A 22,068-nucleotide genomic window follows, 5' to 3' on the forward strand; every position below is an offset into this window, starting at 1 on the left:
GATGCATAATGAAGATGAGAACTCCTCCCCTAATTCCCATTGTCAAGGCCTAAAGATGGCAAGAGTGGATGTGCTTGGTGGAAGAAGTATGTTTATCTAACAAAGTACAAGAGGATTCTCCTAGTCTAAAGCTAGGTCTTGGGTCCTGTTGACTCAAAGGCTGGGGCATCTAGCATTGGGATTGACAGGCACACTTGACTGTGTATTTCTCATGGGTCTCCATGAAAGCTTGAGTTGATCACCTTTGGCTTTCATAGGTGACCAAATGTTTTGCAAAGGAATAGTCTAAGGAGGTGATCATAAAGGGTAGCAATGTCCTGGAGGCAAGATTAGACGAGCAGGAAGGCATGCTGCAGGGCCTGCTGAACCCAAGAGACCTGGGACCCGGGTCAACTGGGGAGGAGTAATCTCAGGTGTGAAGTCCAAGGGCAATAAAGAATGAGTTACAGAGTAAAGCAGCTAGGGAAATTATAAATGGGTAGGCAGGGAATGAGGCTGGGGTCCTGGTCTACCTTTAGTGGTCCCATTCTTGTGGCAATTGTGTAGCCTTTCCAGCTTTCAGGCACAGGCAGTCAGGCAATGCCCAACGCGAGACCTTGTAAATCCAACTCTGAGTGTCCATTTCAACTCTGAAATCCTAGACAGTGAGGATGCAAGTTTCCTTTTATTTTTAAACAATTATCCATCCACTAGAAAGTGCACCAATGATATTTGATTTTTCTTGGCCATCATTATATAACCTTTGGTTCTTAGTTGAAAGGAAAAAAAGAAACAACTGCTTTAATATGTTTTCCTAAATGTCATTCTAAGAGGTTAATAGCAGGTGGTCTTTCCCTAGAATTTAGAATATGAAGATGACCTGTGGCTGGAAGAAACAAATCTTCAGGTGATACATGTAGAGACAGGAGACTAGGTTTGAAGAGTAAAGAAAGCGAAAAGGGGGAGATCAACTGTTCTCCGTTATTACAGATTACAAAGCCCTATGCATTGTTTCAGGAAGTTAAGACATTTATCAACCTCTACTTCACCTCACTTCTCTTCCTCTCCTCACCTCCTCCTTCCCGCCTTTTCTCTCTCCCCTTTCCCTCCTGCCTCACACTGCCTCTCGAATCCCTTTCTTCTTTCCTAGAAGGAGTCTACTATTTGGTTTACTTTGTTTTCATCTTTGAAAAGAGCATGTCTTGGTGACTATTTTTTCCCTCTTTTTTATTTTTAAGATAAAAAGAAAGCTGCAATATATATTTAATTGTGATGAAGAAACGTATAGTGTAATTCTCTTTAGCACAGGGCATGTTTTGTGTGTGTGTGTGTGTGTGTGTGTGTGTGTGTGAGTTTTCAAAATAATCTTTCAAAATTGTTGCTGTACTTGAGGTGTATCTAGAATCCTCTTTAGAGTAATAGTTGTGACATTCCTCAGAGGTGAACTCATTTCATTAATCATTTAAAAACAACATGTTTGTCTTTTCACACTGGTCATGATGAGATTGAAAACGCAGACTTTTCATCACCTACTTAAGCATTATCATAAGCACTGCCTTGACAAGGCCTGGTGGAAATATGTGTGGGAATTGAAAGGGATGCGTCAGACTGAGAAGCTAGCAAGGCAGATACAAAAACTAAGTTGGTAACCAAATTCCCTAAGTTCTCTGAACATGGAAGATGGTGAGAACCCCTCCCCACCATGCTCAGAGTCAGATGCCAGGCGTTACTTCCAGATGGGGAAGTGAAGTGGAAGGGTGGTATGGCTCCAGACTTGGCGGAGTCTACCAAACAAAGAAAGTTAGTAATCCAGAGGCCAAGCTCTGCACTGTGGTAGATTGAATTGTTGACCCCATTCTTCACCCCTCCCTGTACCTGTGCCCCTTGCCAGACGGCTTTGAGTGTACACTTCTCCATCCCTTGACATGGGCTTGGCCCGTATCCCGGTGGAATGCTAGCAGAAGCGACAGTGTCATCTCTAATTGAAGGCCTTAAGAAGCTTTGTATGCTTCCACCTGTCCTTGCCATGAGAAGAACATGATATGGTTAGCCCACTGGTCCAAGGAAAGAGTAAGAAATAAGGAACAGGAGAAGACGAAGTGACTGAGCTGAGTCTGGATCAGCCAAACCCCAGCTGATTTGATGATGCCTGAGTAAGAGTAAAAGAAAGCTACTTTAAGTGCTGGAGCTTTAGAGTCTTTGTGATGCAGCATTGTTGTGGAAATCCTGACTAACCCGGCACTGTTCCTACATGGGGCCTGTTTGAAGGAAGAACATGAATAATAGTAACTAGAAAATGAGAATGTGAGTAGATAATGGTTTTCTGAAGATGAGGAAAGGCCTTGTGTGTATGGTCGCAAAAGGGGTTGGCATTGCACCCCACTTTGAATATCCCTCTCCTTAACTGGGTCTTGGTCAAGGGTGAAGGGAATTGTAGAACCTTGCCTTCCTGGCCGTACCGGAAACCACTGATCTCTCCAAGTTCAGTGATGACAGACACAGGCCTCTGTAGGAAGCAACAACCATTCCAAGTCTCATTTCAAAGAGTATCAGTTACTTATGTATGAAAACACCTCTGAGATAACCTGTGCCTGACAGAAGTTAAACCACACACTGCTCACAAGACAAGCCATTCAATTACAGGTCAAGCATATCAGTTAGATGGTTAGATTCTCAGTGAAATTTGCCTTTTAACTTTACCCCTTGTTCCTAACCCTTCGCTCTACAGCCACACAGAATGAGTCTTTTGACTCTTCTAGGATTGTATTTTGAAACACAGCTGCACCTCCTTAGACTTTCCCACAGCAAACTCCCAGGGTTTACTCACAGTTTTATTTTGACACACCACGCAGCATTCTGATCACTCTCTTCTAAACACCCCCTTGCTCATAAAATACGAAATGCAGAATTAGAGATAATCCTTAAAGTGTATGCAAAACATTGCTATGTAGGTGAGGGGCTAATTACTTATGTCAACATTACTTTTTGAAATAGTTATGCCTATTAAGTTTAATTTTTTTTTCTGTAAACTAATTTGGTTTACCCTCCGAATATCTCTCTTCGTTTCAAGGAGAGTAATGACTATTTTCTCCTTTAATAATAGTGATAATTATACCAACCCCAATGGGCTCTCTTTACTGAGAGCCTACGAGGTGCCTGGTACTTCCCCTCTGCCAGTTCATTAATCCATACAGAACCCGGGAGTGGTATTATCATCTCCATATAAGACGAGGACACAGGTTCAGAGAAGCTGAGTCACTGGCACTAGGTCACCAACTGCATGGGGCTCCAATCCAGGCCATTTGATTCTATACTCATGCTCTTTCTACCATCCTCACTCCCTCATCTTATTTTATCTGGGAAGGACAAGCGCTGATTATGACACAGGAATATCCAGGAGCAAAACATGGGTCATTGTCCTCCCACTCTATGCATCAAACAGAAAGGTATCTCTTTGCTCACCCTGAATGAAAAGGCCTCTCATTTGTAATGTGACATCACAAAGCCATCAGCTGGAAGCCGACCATCGCATGACTGGCATCAGAGCCAGGATGGGAAGGAATCAACAGAAGCCAGTCTTGTGATCAGCCAAAGTTTTCTTCTATTGTTGTCATGGACACTATTTGTGCCCTGACCGGATACCCTTTCCTGGGTGTGCACAGGCAGAATGGCTTTGTTACAACGATAGCACAACCCTCTGCCTAGTCCTGCTTCCTTACCTATTCACAAATACTTTTCCCCCAAAACACTCCCAAATAATCCTCCTGCGTGTATGTCTCTGAGGTACAGAGTCTGTCTGCTCGTACTTGGACCCATGGTACACCACTCTCCCTTGGCTTTCCAGGGTTGTTCTGGGGCCTGGAGGAAGGGGTGGGGGAAAGCCTTACCCACAATCATGTGGTTGCAGACGTCACAGAAGGTGGGCTTCTTGAAGATGTATTCCTGAAAGGCATGCGCCTTGCCACTGCCTGGGTGCAGGCCAGCCCTGGTGGGCGTGGATGTCAGGCTTCCAGGGGCAGGGAGCGGGCTGGAACTGGGGCTGACCTCTGCCAGCATGTCTGCTTGCAGCTTCACGTCGCTGTTGGTTCGCTGGAAGAAGTTGTCAGCACTTTTGCTCCGTAGACTCTTGGTCTTGAAAGAAAGTGACCGTTTTAGTTTCTGGAGCTGCAATGCAATGACAGAACAGACTCTCTTACAATCAATCGTGCAGACTGATGCTGTGGGGGCGAGGTCTGCTCCAGGCACTTCTCTGTTCCCACTGACACCCTCAGAACCCAGGAGACTCATATGTGCTCCTGTGTTGGTGGGGTGATGTTAGTGCCTAGAGGGAATTCTGCTGCTGCCCACCCCACCCCTGCCAAGCCAGACTATAGAAAGAGGTGCCATGATGCTGCCTTTGCTTCTGCCCCTGCGTCTCCCCTGCCTCCTTGTGGTCCCACCGATGGGGTGTCAAAATATCCCATGACACTGAGTTTTTGACACCATTTGTCTTTTGAATTTGAATCATTGGAACTATTAAGTGTACAAACGCCTGGGCTCAAAGGCTGGATCTGTAATGCAGGGACCTCTGCTGGCCTTTCTCTTTTATGGTCACTTAACAGTCAGGTGTCTCTATACACAGCAAAGCAGGAGAAGCCACTGTCAAACTCAGGATCAATCTGGCTAAACCAGCCACAGAACACACACCGGAAACTCCCAAGCCTGCTTGGGTCTGAAGCACATGGCTAAGTAACCTGTGTGCACGCATGTCCATGTGTGTGTTTGAGGACACAGTGTGGAATTATCCATCTGACTTTCTCTACTCTTCCCCCTGCCCTGCGCTTGTTTTTGGCCATTTGGCGAATTAGACCATTTCTCCTTTGCCTTGGGACCCATGAAGAGTCACCAAAATGGGTTTGGAAAAGTACTAACTTCCAAAAGTCTGGTTTTGGTTTAGTCTATGCCTCCAATTCAGCCCTCACGTTGGAGCAAGATGGATCTTTCTGAAACACAGATGTGAGTCATTGAAACTGTTGTTTAAAACCCTTCATAAAATTTATTTTGTTACTAAATTTGCAGAAGAGCCCAGTGTCGTGAGCTCCAGGGAGGGGCACATTCTGCATCCTGATGACAGTTTGCACCAATGTCCACCTTACTCCGTCCGTCTCAGCCACAGTGGCCTGTTAAAAGTCTCTGATATTTATTCTGCGTTTTTATCATCAGCCCCTCTGCCTAGATAAAAGAAAGAAACCACTTAGTCTCTGTCTGGCCTTTAATAGGTCACTTTGCCTTCATGGTAGATCCTTTTGGAATTGAATATCCGTGGGGACTTGGCCTGTTGCTGGGAATGAATGTCTGTGGCCTAAAGCTGCAGACAAAAAGGCGCTACATACATTATTCTCACGTGGGGTCAGACACCCCTACAGGATAGCAAGGTGAGTTGGTCTGGCCTTGCCAAGCCTAGCCACTTCTGCGTTACCCCCCCGCCCCAACTTCTCCCTAAGAAGATCAGGCAGATGTTGTCTGTAGTGCTGGGGGGTGACTGCAAACATGCTACAGTTCTCTACCTTCCCCTTCACCATTCCCCTTTGCAATGTGACTTTGCAGCTCCTCCCATCATAGATGGAGCACGTTTCCTCATGCCTCAAATCTTATTGGTTTGGGGAATTTGACCAACAGAAAGTGGGAGGAGCAACTTTAAGCCAGTTCCAAGCCCAGACTGCCAGCTGCCTTGCATGCTTCCACCGACCCTCTTGGAAATGTGCCAAACTGCCATATGAACAAACCCAACTTAGCCTGAAGGGTGATGAGAGACACACATGCCCCAGTCACTTCCCAGCATTCAAGGGAGACCCCAGAAGCAAAGCCACCTGCTTTGCTTCCCTGCAGGGAATAAAAGAGTCTGGATGAGACCAGAAGAACTGTCCAACTGAGTCCTACTCAAATTGTCACCCACAGACCATCAGCTAAAGAGATGGCTGGTCTCTTAAACTGTTAAGTTGGGTATCTATTGTGCATACACAACACAATGCTGTTCTCCCCACCTTCCTTCCATGGGTTGTGATTGTACTTTGTTGCCCATCTGAAGCTGGCTATGGCTGTGTGAAGCCAGCTTTCTACTTCAGGAAGCCATATGGGGGGAGGCCTGCAGGTTCCTCTAGAGAAGCTCCCCTGGGACTTGCATTGGGACATCACCAGCCAGAAAGGGCTAGCGAGAGAAGCAACATCCTACATGGAAAGGTCAAAAATGGTGGGCCAGCCAAGATTCTTCTGTCTCATTCCCTCTGTCCTACAGCCCAAACCCAGCAAAGGAGCCGGAGCTATTGAAGGCGGAGAAAGGAGTAATTTTGGAGTTGTTTGTTGCTGTACCATGATCAAGCGTATCCTGACTGATATAAGAGAATGGAGTCACGAGCCCCTGGAAGCGCAGCATTTATTTTGAAGAGGACCTTCTGTCTCCAGCAAAGCTAAGTGAGAAGGAGACATGAAACAATCACTCTCTGAGACTGAGTCAATCCGAGGTGAGGACCTGAAAGCAGCAAAGAGCAGAACAGACTTTCTACGCTTGAAGTCCTTCTGGCTATCCACTGGACTGGGGCTGGAGGAGGGGAAACTTAAACAGGAGGGGAGATCAGAGTTTTATTTTAGACAAATTTTAATAAGTTCAAGTGACCAGGAAGTTAAGGAGTGTGCCAAGATTTTGTTGTGGGTTGTGCAAAGTAGGACGAGAGAGGTTTATCAAAACGAATAGCATCACATAGGATGAAGTCATTTTCTGTTTTTCCCCCATGGAGTTCAGATGGTTCAATAAATTAGCTACGTTTGTCTCAAAAATAGAACAGTAACACCTCCTCTGATTGTATCAGGGCACGTTCGTGAAGGTTGCCAAGGATAACGTATGAGAGAGCTGAGAATTCTACATGATAAACATGGAAGGAGGATGAGAAGGAAGAACAGGGAAGGAGGGAGCTGGGAGTGTGGAGCTAGGTCTTAGCTCTACCTGGTGATCCCTCTGCATCTTCCCAATCATTCAGGGAAGACTTGGTTATTTCCCCCTGGACAAATGGAGACTGAGAGAGGTTAAGAAACTTGTCCAACGTCATACAGCTTATGTGAGTAAAGACCAAGGTTCAAAATGAAACCTGCTTTCCTCTAAACCCCATGCTGGTACATTGACAGAGGATGGGTGTGGGGATAGAGGAGACCTACCCCTCATCCCCAGGGGGATGGAACTACTTCTGGTGGTCAGTGAGGGTGGGAAGGGATGTGGAGTGGGAAAACAAACCTGCTTTTGGGGAGCTATTGCCTTAATTTTGTATGTTTCAGATTTCTTAAAAATTACAAAGGGGCATGCCTTCTTTATCAAAGGGGAGCATCAGACATCTCTGTACGGGCTTCTGCTGCCAATTCAGGGAAAGCAATGCGGTGACGCCTCCATACACGCACTCTGGTCTCTCTCCTGTGCCTGTGTGATTCATGTAACTCTTCCGTCACACGTGGTATTCTGTGTTCCCCAGAAGTTTAGTATGATGACAAAAAACCCATAATATTTTTCTTGCCCTGAGGGATGTGGCTGGAAATTGTGTCAGAGACCTTTGGAGCCTGCCTGCTTCTAGAACTGGAGAATTGGCCTTGGAAGCCAATGTGGCATTTCTTATTCAAGTGGACAGCTTAAAAGAAATTCCTACAAGTTAAACAAAGTCTGAGCAGTGAGCTCAAAGGAACATGCTTTCTCCAATTATCCCTAAAAGAGCAGAGGCCAGATGGGAACATATGAAACGCAGAAATAGAAGCAAATTCCGATAATAGCAGATGTCACAAAATGAATAGCTTCCATGCACCACTGCCACAGCCCAGCTCCATTCTATTTATAATAATAATGGTAAATGAAACAGATAGTTTTGAGTACTTTACCATGTACTAGAAACCTCTCGAATTACTTTATTTCATGTAATCATCCCAGCAACCCTATGAGTAAGGGATCATTCATTCATTCACTTATTAAAATAATTCATTCAGTAAATACTTGTTGGGCTACTACTATGAGCCAGACACAGCCCTTGGCTTTGGGGATACAGCAGTGGAAAAAGTAAAATCCTTCCCATTAAGGTTTTAACATCTAGTGAGTGGAGATAGAAAATAAACAATTAATAATATAAATTCGGGTAGGGATAAGGGCTATGAAGGGAATAAAAGCAGAGCCAGGCTGTTTTAGAAGGTGACAAGGAACGCTTCTCTGACAGGTAACATCGGAGCAGAGACACAAAGGAAGTGAAGGTTTAGTTCCTTTGGAGAAAAGCTTTCTGGGTAGTGGGGAAACCAAGGACAAAAGCCTCTAAAAGAGAGCAAGATGGTTGTATTTGAAGAACACCAAGAAGTCTGTGTGTCTGGAGCAGAGAGATGAGGGAGAGAAAGGGCAGAGAGATCAAGGGAGGGCCAGCTTCATGCTGGAATTTGCAGGTCATGGCAAGGGCTTTGGGCAGGGAAGTGACAGGGCCTGACCTTTTTAAAAGGGTTACCCTGGCTGTTGAGTGGAAAATAGACTATAGGAGGAAAAGATGGAAGCAGGGAGACCAGTTGGGAGACTCTTGCAATTATCCTGGTGAGATTTTGGATTGACCAAATATAATTATAGTATGACATGGTTGAATTTGGGGCATGTTTTGAAGATAGAACCAATTGGGTTTATTGAGGGATTGAGTGTGGAGTATGAGGCCAAGAAGGGAGTGAAGAATGATTTGAAGTGTTTTGGCTTGAGCAACGTGGTCAACAGAGGAACCACCTACTGAAAGAAAGAACACTGGAGAAGAAACAGGTTGGTGCAGGGAGTGGGGTAGAGAGCAGAATGGAGTTTTGGGTAAGTTAAGTTTGAAATGCTTTGAATTCAAACGGTGCTGCCAAGTAGGCAGTTGGATGTTTGATTCTGGGATTCAGGGGACAGGTCCACGCTGCAGTAACACACCTGGCAGTCATGAGCATATAGATAGTGTTTGAAGCCAAGAGACTAGATGAGATCACTATATAGTGAGTGCAGACACTGAAGAAAAGTGATCTGAGGACACAGCCCTGGAACATGCCAATATTTAGAGCTCAGGGAGATTAAGAACAAATAAAGAAATCTGAGAAGGCGGGCCTAGTGAGAAAAGAGAAGGATGAACGAGAGGGATGTTTTAGAATCTAAGGGAAGAAAATAATTCTGGGAAGAGAGAATAATCAGCAGCATCAAATGAAGCTTGTAAGTCACGTAATATGAGGTGTAGGGGTTGCCATGACATTTGGCAAAAGGAATGTCTTTAGGAGACCTCGATAGTAGCCTTAACAGGAACTTCCCAGAGTCAGTGAAGAGGTGGAGGTGAAAACCTAACACGATTTCAGGAAAGAATGGCTGGAGGGGAAGTGAATGGAGGTAAAACATGGGCAGTTTTGCTATAAAGGGAATTAGTAAAAAGAGGCAGTCGCTGGAGAGGGGTGTAGCATCAGGAGAGGTTTTCTGTTTTGTATTGTTTAAATATGGAAGATTATTTCAGCATGTTTTCAATCCAGTGACACAAGAGAGAAAGGGAGGAAATGCTAGAGTGATGTCCTTGAGTAGATGAGAGGGGGCGAGATGCAGTGTATTGGAAGAAGGGTAGACTTTAGATTAATGAGGTCGTTTATCCATCAGGAAAGAGATGCATAGGGAGAGACTTGGTGCTGGTTGGACGTGGATCTTCTTTTTGATTGCTTCTGTTTTCTCAGTGAACACCAAAACAAGTCTATCTCCTGCATGAGTGGAAAGGGGAAGTGGAGGGAGGAGATATTGGAAGTTGGAAGAGAGAGAAGATAGTGGAAGAGCTGTTTCAGAGAACAAATAATAAATGGACATGAGCAATGCACAGGAGAGGGATGGGAGGATGCCACCGAGGGTCCATTTTAGGTTATTATCTCATTTTACAGATGCGATAACTGAAACCCAAAGTTAAATGGCTAGTAAGTTGCAGGATGAAGCTCTACAAGCGGGTCTCTAACTCCAAAGGCCCCTTAAACCAAACAGACCCTCACAAGAAGGTTTTCCACCCTGACCTCTTCTTAGTAAAATTCCTCTGCTTGGTGTGCTTCATCTTCCTGGTGCCAGCTGGAATTTTAGCAATAATCCATGTGCTTGCCATGTTCAGCACGACTTCTATGGCAATTAATTGGGGGAGAGCAGAAATCAGGCATCATTAGAGCGATGGAACACAGAGAATTACAGCCTGAAGGTGACTGTAGTGGCTGCCTATTGATTTATCAGTCTGTTCTGCAGTGGCACATGAAGTTAATTAACCAGCTCGCGCTTGATCATTTCAGCCAGCATCTAAAGTCCGCACTATGTGGGAAAGGGGGGGATTTGGAGGAAATGAGTCTCCGCCCACACAGGCATAAATCAGGAGGCACAGTCACCATGTCAGTTCAGTTTCCTGCCTGTTGTCATTTAACCATGCAGTCGCCTCTATGGACATCTCTTTTGCTATTTAAGACCACAATGATGCACTGGCTTTTGCTTCTGAATTGAAATGAGGTCATCAGAGCACATCCGGCAAGCAAATGTCTCATCCTGGATGCCCATATGTGATCTACATCTTTAAGATGAACATTTTTTTGTGATCTACAGCTTTGATTTTAAGATGAACATTTTTTTTTCTTTTTCGCATTTTAGATTTTCTAACAAGGCGATGCCTTCAGTTGAAATGCTCATTCTTTTCTCTTTGAAAAGTTATTATTAAATCAATTGATGACAAGGAAACAGGTTATTTGTCATACTGTAGCATAACCGTCCCTGTGAATTGCTTCTGAAACCTAGCACCCTTCACACTCCATCAGCCATGCCGATTCACGTCATTTACTCCAAGTTCAGCTGATGCTGTGGTTTGTCAGAGTTCTTCCCACACTCGCCCCTATTATTTTACCCATGGCTCTACAGTCAGAGTGAGTATTGGGATCTTGAGAAATGTGATGTCTATGGTGAGGACTGACTTTCTCACCAACACTTTTACCCATCCACAGCCTGATTTCCTTTAAGGCAAACACAATATATTCCAGGTCCTGATTTGATTTAGTTTGGATGGTGACTTTAAGTCAGAAATCGTCTCCTTGTATCTACCTGGCTTTGTCACAACCACCTGCTAAAACCAGTTGTTAATGAATGTATCACTAAAGCAACAGCTAGTGAAAACAATCAATTGCATGCTCTGTCACCAACGAGCTGTGTGGCCTGGGTAGGTCCCTCAATTTCCTTGTCTTGGGTACCATCAGTTAATGGAGAGGATGGACTCAGTAGTTGCGAAGTTTTCTCCAGCTCTGGCAATTTGGCACAATGAGGGAACACGAAAGACCTTTCACAGTCTCTGCTTATAGGAAGTCAAAGATCTAATTCTGGAGACAAGGAACAATGCTTAAAACTATCCAATGGTGACATAAGACCCCCTAGTTATATTATCAAGTGATAGATAGAGTGTTTTGACTGTTGCCTGTTCTAAAATGTCATAAAAGGGAGCCGTCAATGGGGTCTGAAATAGTCAGAGACATTCTTTCAAACCTTGAAGGATGAATTGACTTTAAAACAAATAATTCAACTGTTTAAGTGCTTTGATGACCCCCTCACTTCTAGGTTATATCCAGGCTCCTTATTGTGGAATACAAGACCTTTCCTGATGGATGGGGGCCATCCACCTGCCCAGCATTATCTCTAGTCACCTCTAGTTTGCCCCAGGCACACAGACACACTAGGAGCAGCTACCAGATTTTCAATGATGTCTAAGACTCCAGTGCCTTTTTTTGTGCCCTGAAGGGGCATTCCATTCTACCCGGAAAATGCCTGATTCTCCTTACTTCTCTCTGGAATTTTTCCCGATGTTCCCTGCAGGTAGATTGGGACCTTCTTTCCTGTATGACCCCAGTGTACAACAGGCCAGTCTGCTGTGGGAAGGGTTGGAACACAGGGAGACAGATGAGTGTTTTTCTACTGACCCTAAACCCTGAAACCAAAGGAAAAGTTCCATTCCTCAAGTTCAAAAGGGGAAGGGAGAGGTGGTGATACACAGTCAAGGTAGAAGAGCTGCAGTCGTGGCCAGCCAAGACCAATGAATCGGTGAAACCCAGAAAAGCAGGGGAGAGCCTTAAGATGGCCTGAAGACAAGCAAGGGAAGGGAGCATATTCTAGGGTACAAATGTCAGCTCTCAGAGAGAGAGAGAGAGAGAGAGAGAGAGAGAGAGAGAGAGAGAGCACTATGAAGGCTCTGAGCAGGTTCTAACATGTCCCCACCACTCCCAGACCTCCTCCTGCTGGTGGACAAAGCCAGGGTATATGCATGTTGTGACCTGGGCAGATCACAGGGGGCATATCTGTTTACTCTGGTCCTTTTTCATGTGTTTCATGGAGATGGCACTGGGACCGTAGGTTTATGGTGGGACCTTGGGAGGTCATATGGAAAAATTAGATTCTTATAGAGAACGACATGGAATTGATAACCCTGTGTCCTGGAAGAGCATCAGGAAGCAATCCTCCAGCTCATTTCCTCATTTACAGACATCAAGTCAATAAATGGCATAAAATTTCATCCAGTTTATCAGGCTCCAAATCTTGGAATCATCCTTGACTCCAATTTATCCCTCACATTTCATATGCAGTCCATTAGCCAATACAGTAGTCAACAAGCCTTTCAAAATATATGCAGAATCCACCCACTTCATATCACCTCCACCACCATCATCCCAGTCCAATCTGACATCCTGTTTCACCTAGACAACTGCTTCCTCAAGGTTTCCCTGACAAATATGTCAGTTATATTCTATTTTCTTGCTCCATTGTACTTTACTTTCTGCAAAGTAGACAAAAGTGATTATTTAAGATAGAAGTCAGCCTGTTTTAGTGCTCTGCTAAAAATCATACACTAGTTTCTCATTGCACTTACAATAACATGTAACATCCTTTCGATGGCCTACAAGGTCCTACATGATCTCACCACTGACCATTCTGACTACCATCCTTCATCACTTACTCTGTTCCAGTCCCTCTAACCTCCTTGCTGCTCCAAAAACACACCAGAAACATGGCCATGTCAGGGCTTTTGCTCCTGTTGTTCTGTCTTCCTGCAATGTTCTTTCCTTTTCATAGTTTGCTAACTTCTCACTTCCATCAGGTCTCTACTCAAAGGTCACCTCACAAGAGGCCTTCTCTGCTCGCAATGCTCTATCTCCCCAACCCTCTTCAGAACACTCATTACTGTTTTTTTTTTTTTTTTTTTAAGATTTTTATTGGGGAAGGGGAACAGGACTTTATTGGGGAATAGTGTGTACTTCCAGGATTTTTTTCCAAGTCAAATTGTTGTCCTTTCAGTCTTAGTTGTGGCAGGCACAGCTCAGCTCCAGGTCCAGTTGCCATTGCTAGTTGCAGGGGATGCAGCCCACCATCCCTTGCTAGAGTCGAACTGGCAAACTTGCGATTGAGAGGACACGCTCCAACCAACTGAGCCATCTGGGAGCTCAGTGGCAGCTCAGCTCAAGGTGCCCTGTTCAATCTTAGTTGCAGGGGGCACTGCCCACCATCCCTTGGGGGACTCGAGGAATTGAACTGGCAACCTTGTGGTTGAGAGCCCACGCTCCAACCAACTGAGCCATCTGGGACTCAGCTCAAGGTGCCGTGTTCAATCTTAGTTGCAGGGGGTGGAGCCCACCATCCCTTGCAGGACTCGAGGAATTGAACTGGCAACCTTGTGGTTGAAAGCTCACTGGCCCATGTGGAAATTGAACCGGCAGCCTTCGGAGTTAGGAGCATGGAGCTCTAACCGCCTGAGCCACTGGGCAGGCCCTCATTACTATTTTTTAAAGATTTTTATTTTGAAAATCTCTTAACCCATAGAAAATTGGCAAAAGTTGTTCAAGGAATGCTGATAATACCTTTCACCCAGATTTGACAATTATTGATGTTTCACAATATTTGCTTTTTATTGTTCTCTCTAAAATATAGATATTATTGCAATTATTATTGTCATTGGTATTATTATCATTACTGAATATATTATATATTCAGTATGTATTATCATTACTTTTTGGGAATTATTTGGGAATAAACAGACTTCATGACCCTTTATCTCTAAATACTTCACTGTGTATCTCCTAAGAACAAAAATATTTTTTATGTAAATACAATGCAAAAAATTAACAATGATGCAACACTATATCTACTATGCAACTCATATTCAAATTTTGAAATTAATATTCTTCATAGCATTAATATTCTTCACAGACTTTTTAATTGCTTTTAGTTTTCATGTATATTTAAGTCTCATTTTATTTGGTATAATGTCTCAGCTATCCTTTGTTTTTTGTGACATTTTTATTTTAAAGAGTAAAGAACAATTGTCTTGTGCTATATCCCTCAATCTGGGCTTGTCTGCTATTTCTTCACAATTAGATTCAGGTTACACATTTTTGCCAGAAATATCACAAAAGTGATGCTTTAACCTCAGTACATCATATCAGGAGCATATATTATTTATGTCTGACTTTGTATTTTTATATTATATGCTCATTGACTTGTTTGTTGATTATCTGCCTCCAAAACTAGAATGTAGTCCCCATGAAGGCAGATAACTTTCACTGTTCTATTAACTTCTGTGTCTCAGGACCTCAAACAAAGCCTGGCATGTGATAGGTGCTCAACAAATATTGAAAGAATGAATTCAGGTGTGGCTAATTCTAAAGGTCAGGTACACTTTTAAAAAAAATTTTCATTAAAATATAGCTAACATACGATATAGTATTAGTTTCAGGTGTACACCATAGTTATTCAACATTTATATATCTAGAGAAGTGATCACCGTGGTAGGTCCAGCAACCATTGGACACTGTACCACGCTATCACAATGTTATTCCCCTATGCTGTACATTACATCCCCATGACTTGTTTCATTTATTTATTTTTTATTAGTTTTAGGTGCACAAAACAATGTAATAGTTAGACATTTATCATTTATATCCCTCACACAGTGACAACCCACCTCCCCCATCCACTATCCCTCTGACATCGCCCACAGCCATTCCCATGACTTGTTTTATATGTGGAACTTTGAACATCTTATTCCCTTTATCTTTCCCCCCTTTTTTACTTTTTCAATTACAGTTGACATTCAATATTATTTTATATTAATTTCAGGTGTACATCACAGTGGTTAGACATTTATATAACTTAAGAAGTGATCTCTCTAACTAGTCTAGTACCCACCTAGCACTATACATAGTTATTATCTTATTATTGATTATATTCCCTATGCTTTACTTTATATCCCCATGACTGTTTTGTAACTTCCCATTTGTATTTTCTAATCCCTTCACCTTTTTCAACTTCCCCCAACCTGTTTCCATCTATCACCCAAATAGATCTAGTACCCATCTGACATCATACACAGTAATTGCAATATTATTGACTATATTCCTTATGCTATACCCTACATCCCCATGACTACTGTGTAACAACCAATTTACATTTCTTAATCCTTTCCCCCCTTTCACCCACCCCAGTCCCCCCCCCATCTGGCAACCATTGAAATGTTCTCTCTATCTTTGAATTTGTTTTTGTTTTGTTTGTTTATTTTGTTCTTTAGATTCCACTTATAAGTGAAATCATATGACATTTGTCTTTCTCCATCTGACTTACTACACTCAGCACAATACCCTATGTTGTCATAGATGCCAAGATTTCATTGTTTTTAATGGCCAAGTAATATTCCATTGTACATATATACCACCTCTCCCTTATCCATTCATCCATTCAGCGACACCCCAGTTGCCTTCATGTCTTGGCTATGGTAAATAATGCTGCAATGAATGTCCAGATGAACACGTCATTTTGAAGTAACATTTTTGGTTTCTTCAGATATATACCAGAAGTGGGGTTACGAGGTCCTTTTTTTGTCCTGTTATAGCCTTGTTTTAAAGTGTATTTTGTCTGTATAAGTATTGCTACCCCAGCTTTTCTTTTTTTTTGTTTCCATTTTCATGTAATAGCTTTTTACATTCCTTTACTTTCAGTCTGTGTGTGTCTGTTTTTCCTTTTTCTTTTTTATTTATTAACTTAATGAATAATGGTTGATTTATGGTGATAATGGTTAGTAATATTATATAGGTTTCAAGTGTACATTTCTGTAATACATTATCTATGTACTGCATTGTGTGTTCACTACCCAGAGTTAGTTCTCCTTCCATCACCATATTTTTTATCATAAGTTTCTTGTAGGCAGCATGTATATGAGTCTTGTTTTCCGATCCATTTAGCCACCCTGTGTCTTTTGATTAGAGCATTTAATCCATTTACATTTAAAGTCATTGTTAATAGATATGTAGTTATTGCCATTTTATTATTTATTTATTTATTTGTCTTAAAGAAGTCCTTCTAAGAGTTCTTGTAATACTGGTTTGGTGGTGATGAACTCCTTTAACTTTTTCTTGTCTGGGAAGCACTTTATCTGTCCTTAGATTCTAAATGATAGCTTTGCTGGGTAGAGTAATCTTTGTAGGTCCTTCCTTTTCATCACTTTGAATATTTCCTGATAATCCCTTCTGGCCTGCAAAGTTTCTGTTGAGAAATCAGCTGTCAGTCTTATAGGAGCTCCCTTGTAGGTAATTAACTGCTTTTCTTTGGCTGCTTTTAAGATTCTCTTTTTGTCTTGAACTTTTGGCATTTTAATTATGATGTGTCTTGATGTGGGCCTCCTTGGGTTCATCTTGTTTGGGACTTTCTGTGCTTCTGAGCTTGAATATCCATTTCCTTTGCCAGGTTAGGGAAGTTCTCCATCATTATCTCTTCAAATAGGTTTCCATTTCCTTGCTCTCTCTTCTCCTTGTGGTACCCCTAAAATGCAAATCTTAGTACACTTGCTATTGTCCCAGAGGCCCCTTAAACTGTCCTCATTTTGAGGGGTTCTTTTTTCTTTTTGCTATTCTTATTGGGTGGTTTCTGCTACCTTATTTTCTAAATCACTGATTTGATCCTCTGCTTCATCTAATCTATTGTTGATTCCCTGTAATGAATTCTTCATTCTGTTATTGTATTCTTTATTTCTGACTTTTTTTGTGTTTTCTATCTCCTTTTTACATTTCTTATCTCTGATAGCTGTGCAAAACAGGGACCTGTGACATTCCTGGATGGGGGAAGATCTGTAAAGTGTGCAGGTGAGAAGTCATGCCAAATGATGCCCACTGGGATGTGGAGGAAAGCTGAGGTGTTTCACAAGTTCACAGATTTCTCAATACAGTTACATTATACTTTGGAGCATTAGGAAGGTTCCACCTGTCCAGAGTGGGACATGGTTGAGGCCTCCTAGAGCTCTTGTTTGTAAAATTTCCTATTGATTCAGAAGTGGGAGCATGAGTCTGAAAGGTGAAGAGGAGAAGCAAGGTGGAAAGAACAGGCCACAGTTCATTTTCCCAATGCAGGTTCTCAAGCCAGGTGAGGCCTGAGCTGGGGTGTTTGTGGATAGAGGCAAGAAGGAGGTTGGTGGTGGGGATGAGGGAACAGCAGTGAATTAACTATCAAGCTAACATTTTGCTTTTGATGGACTAAACTTTATACCTGGAAATGAGACTCTTATGACCAACAATGAAAGCTAATATGACATGCTCAAATGCTGTCAAGAGACAATGAACAGAATTCCAACAAACCTTCCTAGAAGAGTGTGAGAGGAAAAATATGAGGCTGATAGCTGAGGGCACCACAGTATGTTCAGGCCATTAATAAACTGGTTTCCTTATCTCTGTTTAAGAATTATTTTCATATACATTAGATAATTACTGGCAGGAGCAGTACTTGAACACAAGATCTGGAGACCTCTCCTATAGCCCGGTTCTAATATTCTGTAATTATATTAACTCAATATAATATTGATGTCTTGAAAAAAGTAGCTAAGAAAGTCAATTTATATGCTGAATTTTTTGTGCATTTCCTACATTGTGTGTGATCCTTAACTTTTCATCTTCAAACTGCTGCAGAATACCTCTAAAGCTTAGATTTACAGGAACCTAGTAAATGACTTTCGATTAAATAGCTTTCAGCTTTAAAGGCAGCTTGGAGAATCAGTGGCAAATAGAATCCTGACTCTGTTTAGAGACTCATCCAGCATTTTTCTGGTTTTAACTACATAGTTAAAGATAAGACAGGGGGCAATTTCCTTTGCCAAATGAACAACAAAGATTTTGCTTCTTCTGGGTAATAAACCAAAAACCCCAGAGGTCGATTACACCAAATGAAGGAAAAAACTACAGGTTTTAAACATTAGGTATTAGGTGTTGGAGAATTATTCCGACCTTTTCAAGTCAGTGGGCTCTGGATTGCTTATCTATGAAAGGGCAACTCAGTGAGAAACTACACAACCTACTTTTTGTAACTTTTTATTTTAAAATAATTTGTCATACAGAAAGAATATAAAATAGTAGTGTCCCCACATACCTTTCACCTATTTTCCCCTAATGTTAATATCTTACAAAGCCATATTAAACTGATTGGAACCAGGAAATGAATTCTGATATAAAACTCTTAACTAATCTATAGACCTTCTTAGAATTTTGCCAGTTTTCCCATAATGTCTTTTCTCTGGTCCAGGATCCAATTCAGGATTCCATATGGCATTTATTTATGTTTCCTTAGTCTCTTCAATCTGTATCAGGTCTTCAGTCTTTCTCTGTCTTTCATAACCTTGACCCTTTTGAAGATTTCTAGCCACTATTTTGTAGAATGCCCTTTAATTTGGGTTTGTCTGATGTTTTTGTGTCATTAAATTGAGGTTACATATTTTTGGTAAGAATGGAACAAAGTAATGCATTCTTTTCAGTGCCGCATATTAGGAGATACGTGATGTCAGTATGTCTCATTAATAGTGATATTCGCTTTGCTCACTGGGTTAAGGTGTTATTTGCCAGGCTGCGCCACTATAAAATTACTCTTTTCTCTTTGTAATGAATGAGTTTCATATAGAGGAAATACTCTGAGCCTATGCAAATATCCTGTTTCTCACCAAATATTTGCTCTCGAATTTCAACATCCATTGATGATTCTTGCCTACAGAACTTATTACCAGATGTTTGCATAATGGTGCTCTTCTAGTTTCATTGGTTCTTTCATATTTATTTGTTTATATTTGCTTTTGTTTTCCCTTGCCTTTCGAATCAAATCCACAAAAACATCTCTGAAAATGATATCCAGATGCTTGGCACCGATGTTTTCTTCTATGAATTCTACGGTTTCAGGTCTTACATTCAAGTCTTAAATCCATTTTGAGTTAATTTTTTTGTATGGCGTAAGATATTGGTCTAGTTTTGTTCTTTTGCATGTTACTGTTCAGTTTTCCCAAGAGCATTTATTGAAGAAACTTTCATTTCTCTACTGTATGTTTTTGGCTCTTTTGTCATAAATTAGTTGTCCATATATGTGTGGGCTCTCAATTCTGTTCCATTTGTCTGTTTTTCTGCCAGTACCAGACTGTTTTGATTACTCTAGCTTCATAGTATAGTTTGAAATTGGGGATTATGATATCTCTGGCAACAAAAAGAATAAAATTCCTAGGAATAAATTTAACAAAGGACGTGAAAAACCTATACTCTGAAAACTGTGAGACATTGTTGACAGAAATTGAAGATTACACAAAGAAATGAAAAGATATTCTGTGCTCATGGATTGAAAAAATTAACATTATTGAAATGTCCACATCACCTAATGCACTCTACAGATTCCATGGAGACCCTATCAAAATCTCAATGGCGTTTTTCACAGATGTAGGACAAAATGTCCTAAAATTTGTGTGGCACCCTAAAGACCCGAAATAGCACAAGCAGCCTGAGAAAAAAGAACAAAGCCAGAGGTATTCTCCTATATTTATTAATTAGCATTCTACTATAGAATTCTCCAGTCATTCATTCATTCATTCATTCATCCATTTCAATAGTATGGACTAAGAGATATTTGCTTTATTCTAAGAGTTACAATTTACTACTCTCGTTATTTATTTTGTTGCTCAAATTATCACAGGTTTGGTCATTGGAAGCTCCTTTAGGTTGGCATCTGTGTCCTTTTGGACATCCCCTAATTATTTTTTAACACTTCCTTATTTTCTAACACTATGGGATTCTCCAGGCTTATCTTATATTTTCCCTAGATCAGTTTTGCAGCCAACCATTTCTCTAAGCTCCCTGGTTAGTTTTATTGAGGAATGGTACTTACAAACTGATATCTGGGTACTAGATGCACCCATTGCTACTGGGCTGTCATTGATGTTAGGCTCTCTCAGTGGACAGAACTAGTAGATATATGAATGAGTATTCCTACATTTATTTTTGTATCAGTCTAGATGTATAACTATTAAAAACCATGAGTTTATGCAGACCCTTTCCCTTATTTATTAAAACATGGTTTATTGTTCCCTGGTTGATATATGTGTAGTTGGATTCTAAGGTAGGGTCCTTTAAACTACACCAGAGGAAGAAGGGAAATAAATTAGTTGGGAGTAAATACACAGGACACAAACAGAGAAATGGGAAAAAATTTGAGGAGTGGAGAAGCTACTTAAGAGAGGTATCACGCAGTCACTTAATAAATGTTGTTTAAATTAAGTGGGTGAGAGGACGTTTTCACTTGTACAAATATTCACTGACTACCTGCTATTTGTCATCCATTCTGCTGACAGAATGAGGGATGACGAGGGGCAACAACATGCCCTTTGTCTTCAAGGTTTCATCTCACTTGGGATATTATGGCAGTAAACTTAGTTTTGTGAGGAAAAAAAGAGAAATAATGTAAAATACCAGGTATCAGTGTTGGAAGAGAATTTGAGGCAGAAAGACTATGAACAAAGGAAGGAAAATGAGGAACAGCGCAGGAAGAAAGCTTCAAGTTCAAGGTCTAAAAGGGTAGACAGGGGTCTGAAGGAAAGGAGCTTGAAAAACATGTCAATAAGCCTGCACATTATCCATAGCCACAGATAATTGCTGAAGGGTTTTAAGCAAAGAAGAACTTATTCATATTTACATATATGTACATTTTATAATATTAATGATAAATACATATGGTAAAAAAGTTATACAATACAAAAAGGGAACTGACTGAAAATAAGTTTTCTTCTGACATCAGAACCCTAGCTCAACTCAGAGTTAAATCTCCATTAGTAGTTTCTTCTTGTAGAAATGCTCTGGGCATATACCTGTATATAAGTATAGAATACACTCTTTTTAAAAACACAAATGTGAATATGTAGCACACATTTTTTTCTGTGTCTTCCTTTTCTGCTTCACTATATATATTGGGATCTTTCTATCATATGTATCTAACAGAATGAAAGATTTAACTCATTCTTTAATTGCATGCTAATATTCCATTGAATAGAGATACTGTGTGAACTAATTGTTCCTCTTTTGATGGACATTTGATTGTTTCTAGTATTTTCTTGAGGCAGAGACCTGCAGCTGTTCATCAAAATCCATTTTCATTTTATCCTGGGTACATGGTTTTCCCAAAGCTTTTGGCACATAAATGCAGAAATGGGAATGCATTCTTGCTAATGGAATATAATAAAATGAAACGTATCACTTCTGAAACTAGGCCTAAGGCTGTGTGCGTGCTTGCTTTATGCCTTCCCCTTTCATACCAGCTTCAATGGATGTGGTATTGATCCCACTTCAACTGTGGATATTATGACAATACCCTAGGAAAAGGTAGAGTAATATCTTAGAGGAAAATGGGTCCTTGAATAACCACAAGGAGTATAGCTGCCCTGCTAACCTAAATAGTTTAACTTGCAACAGAGAAATAAATGTCTACAAGGTGTGATAAAAAAATACAGTGAATGTTTAAATTAAAAAAAAAAATTATTACAGTAAAAGACACATTGCCATTAATCCCCTCAAAATACCCCCCCGTCACTTCGAACACACTTATCCCATCATCCTTACTACTTTCTGAAGCAAATTGGAAAGTCCTCTTTCTTGAGTGTCTTTACTTCATCCTCCATCATGATGTATTCCCTGTGTCACACATCGCTTCTGGTATGGCAATTTCTGTCAAATAAAAACATTATAGTGTGTCCTCATCCACCTTATTCACCAGATCTG

General features: G+C 41.2%; 1 protein-coding gene across 3 annotated transcripts in view; it reads right to left on the reverse strand.

Annotated features, from left to right (window-relative positions):
* Positions 1-22,068, reverse strand: part of STAC (SH3 and cysteine rich domain) — a 135,208-nt gene that overhangs the window by 75,665 nt on the left and 37,475 nt on the right. For 2 of the 3 annotated variants that reach the window (XM_019727663.2, XM_074312640.1), the window contains exon 2: positions 3,867-4,143. In XM_019727663.2, coding sequence (XP_019583222.2) covers positions 3,867-4,143 — 277 coding nt within the window. The remainder of the gene's footprint in view (positions 1-3,866; positions 4,144-22,068) is intronic. The other variant, XM_074312639.1, reaches the window with a different exon arrangement.

Source organism: Rhinolophus sinicus, linkage group LG10, assembly GCF_036562045.2.
Source record: "Rhinolophus sinicus isolate RSC01 linkage group LG10, ASM3656204v1, whole genome shotgun sequence".
Taxonomy (NCBI): Eukaryota; Metazoa; Chordata; class Mammalia; order Chiroptera; family Rhinolophidae; genus Rhinolophus; species Rhinolophus sinicus.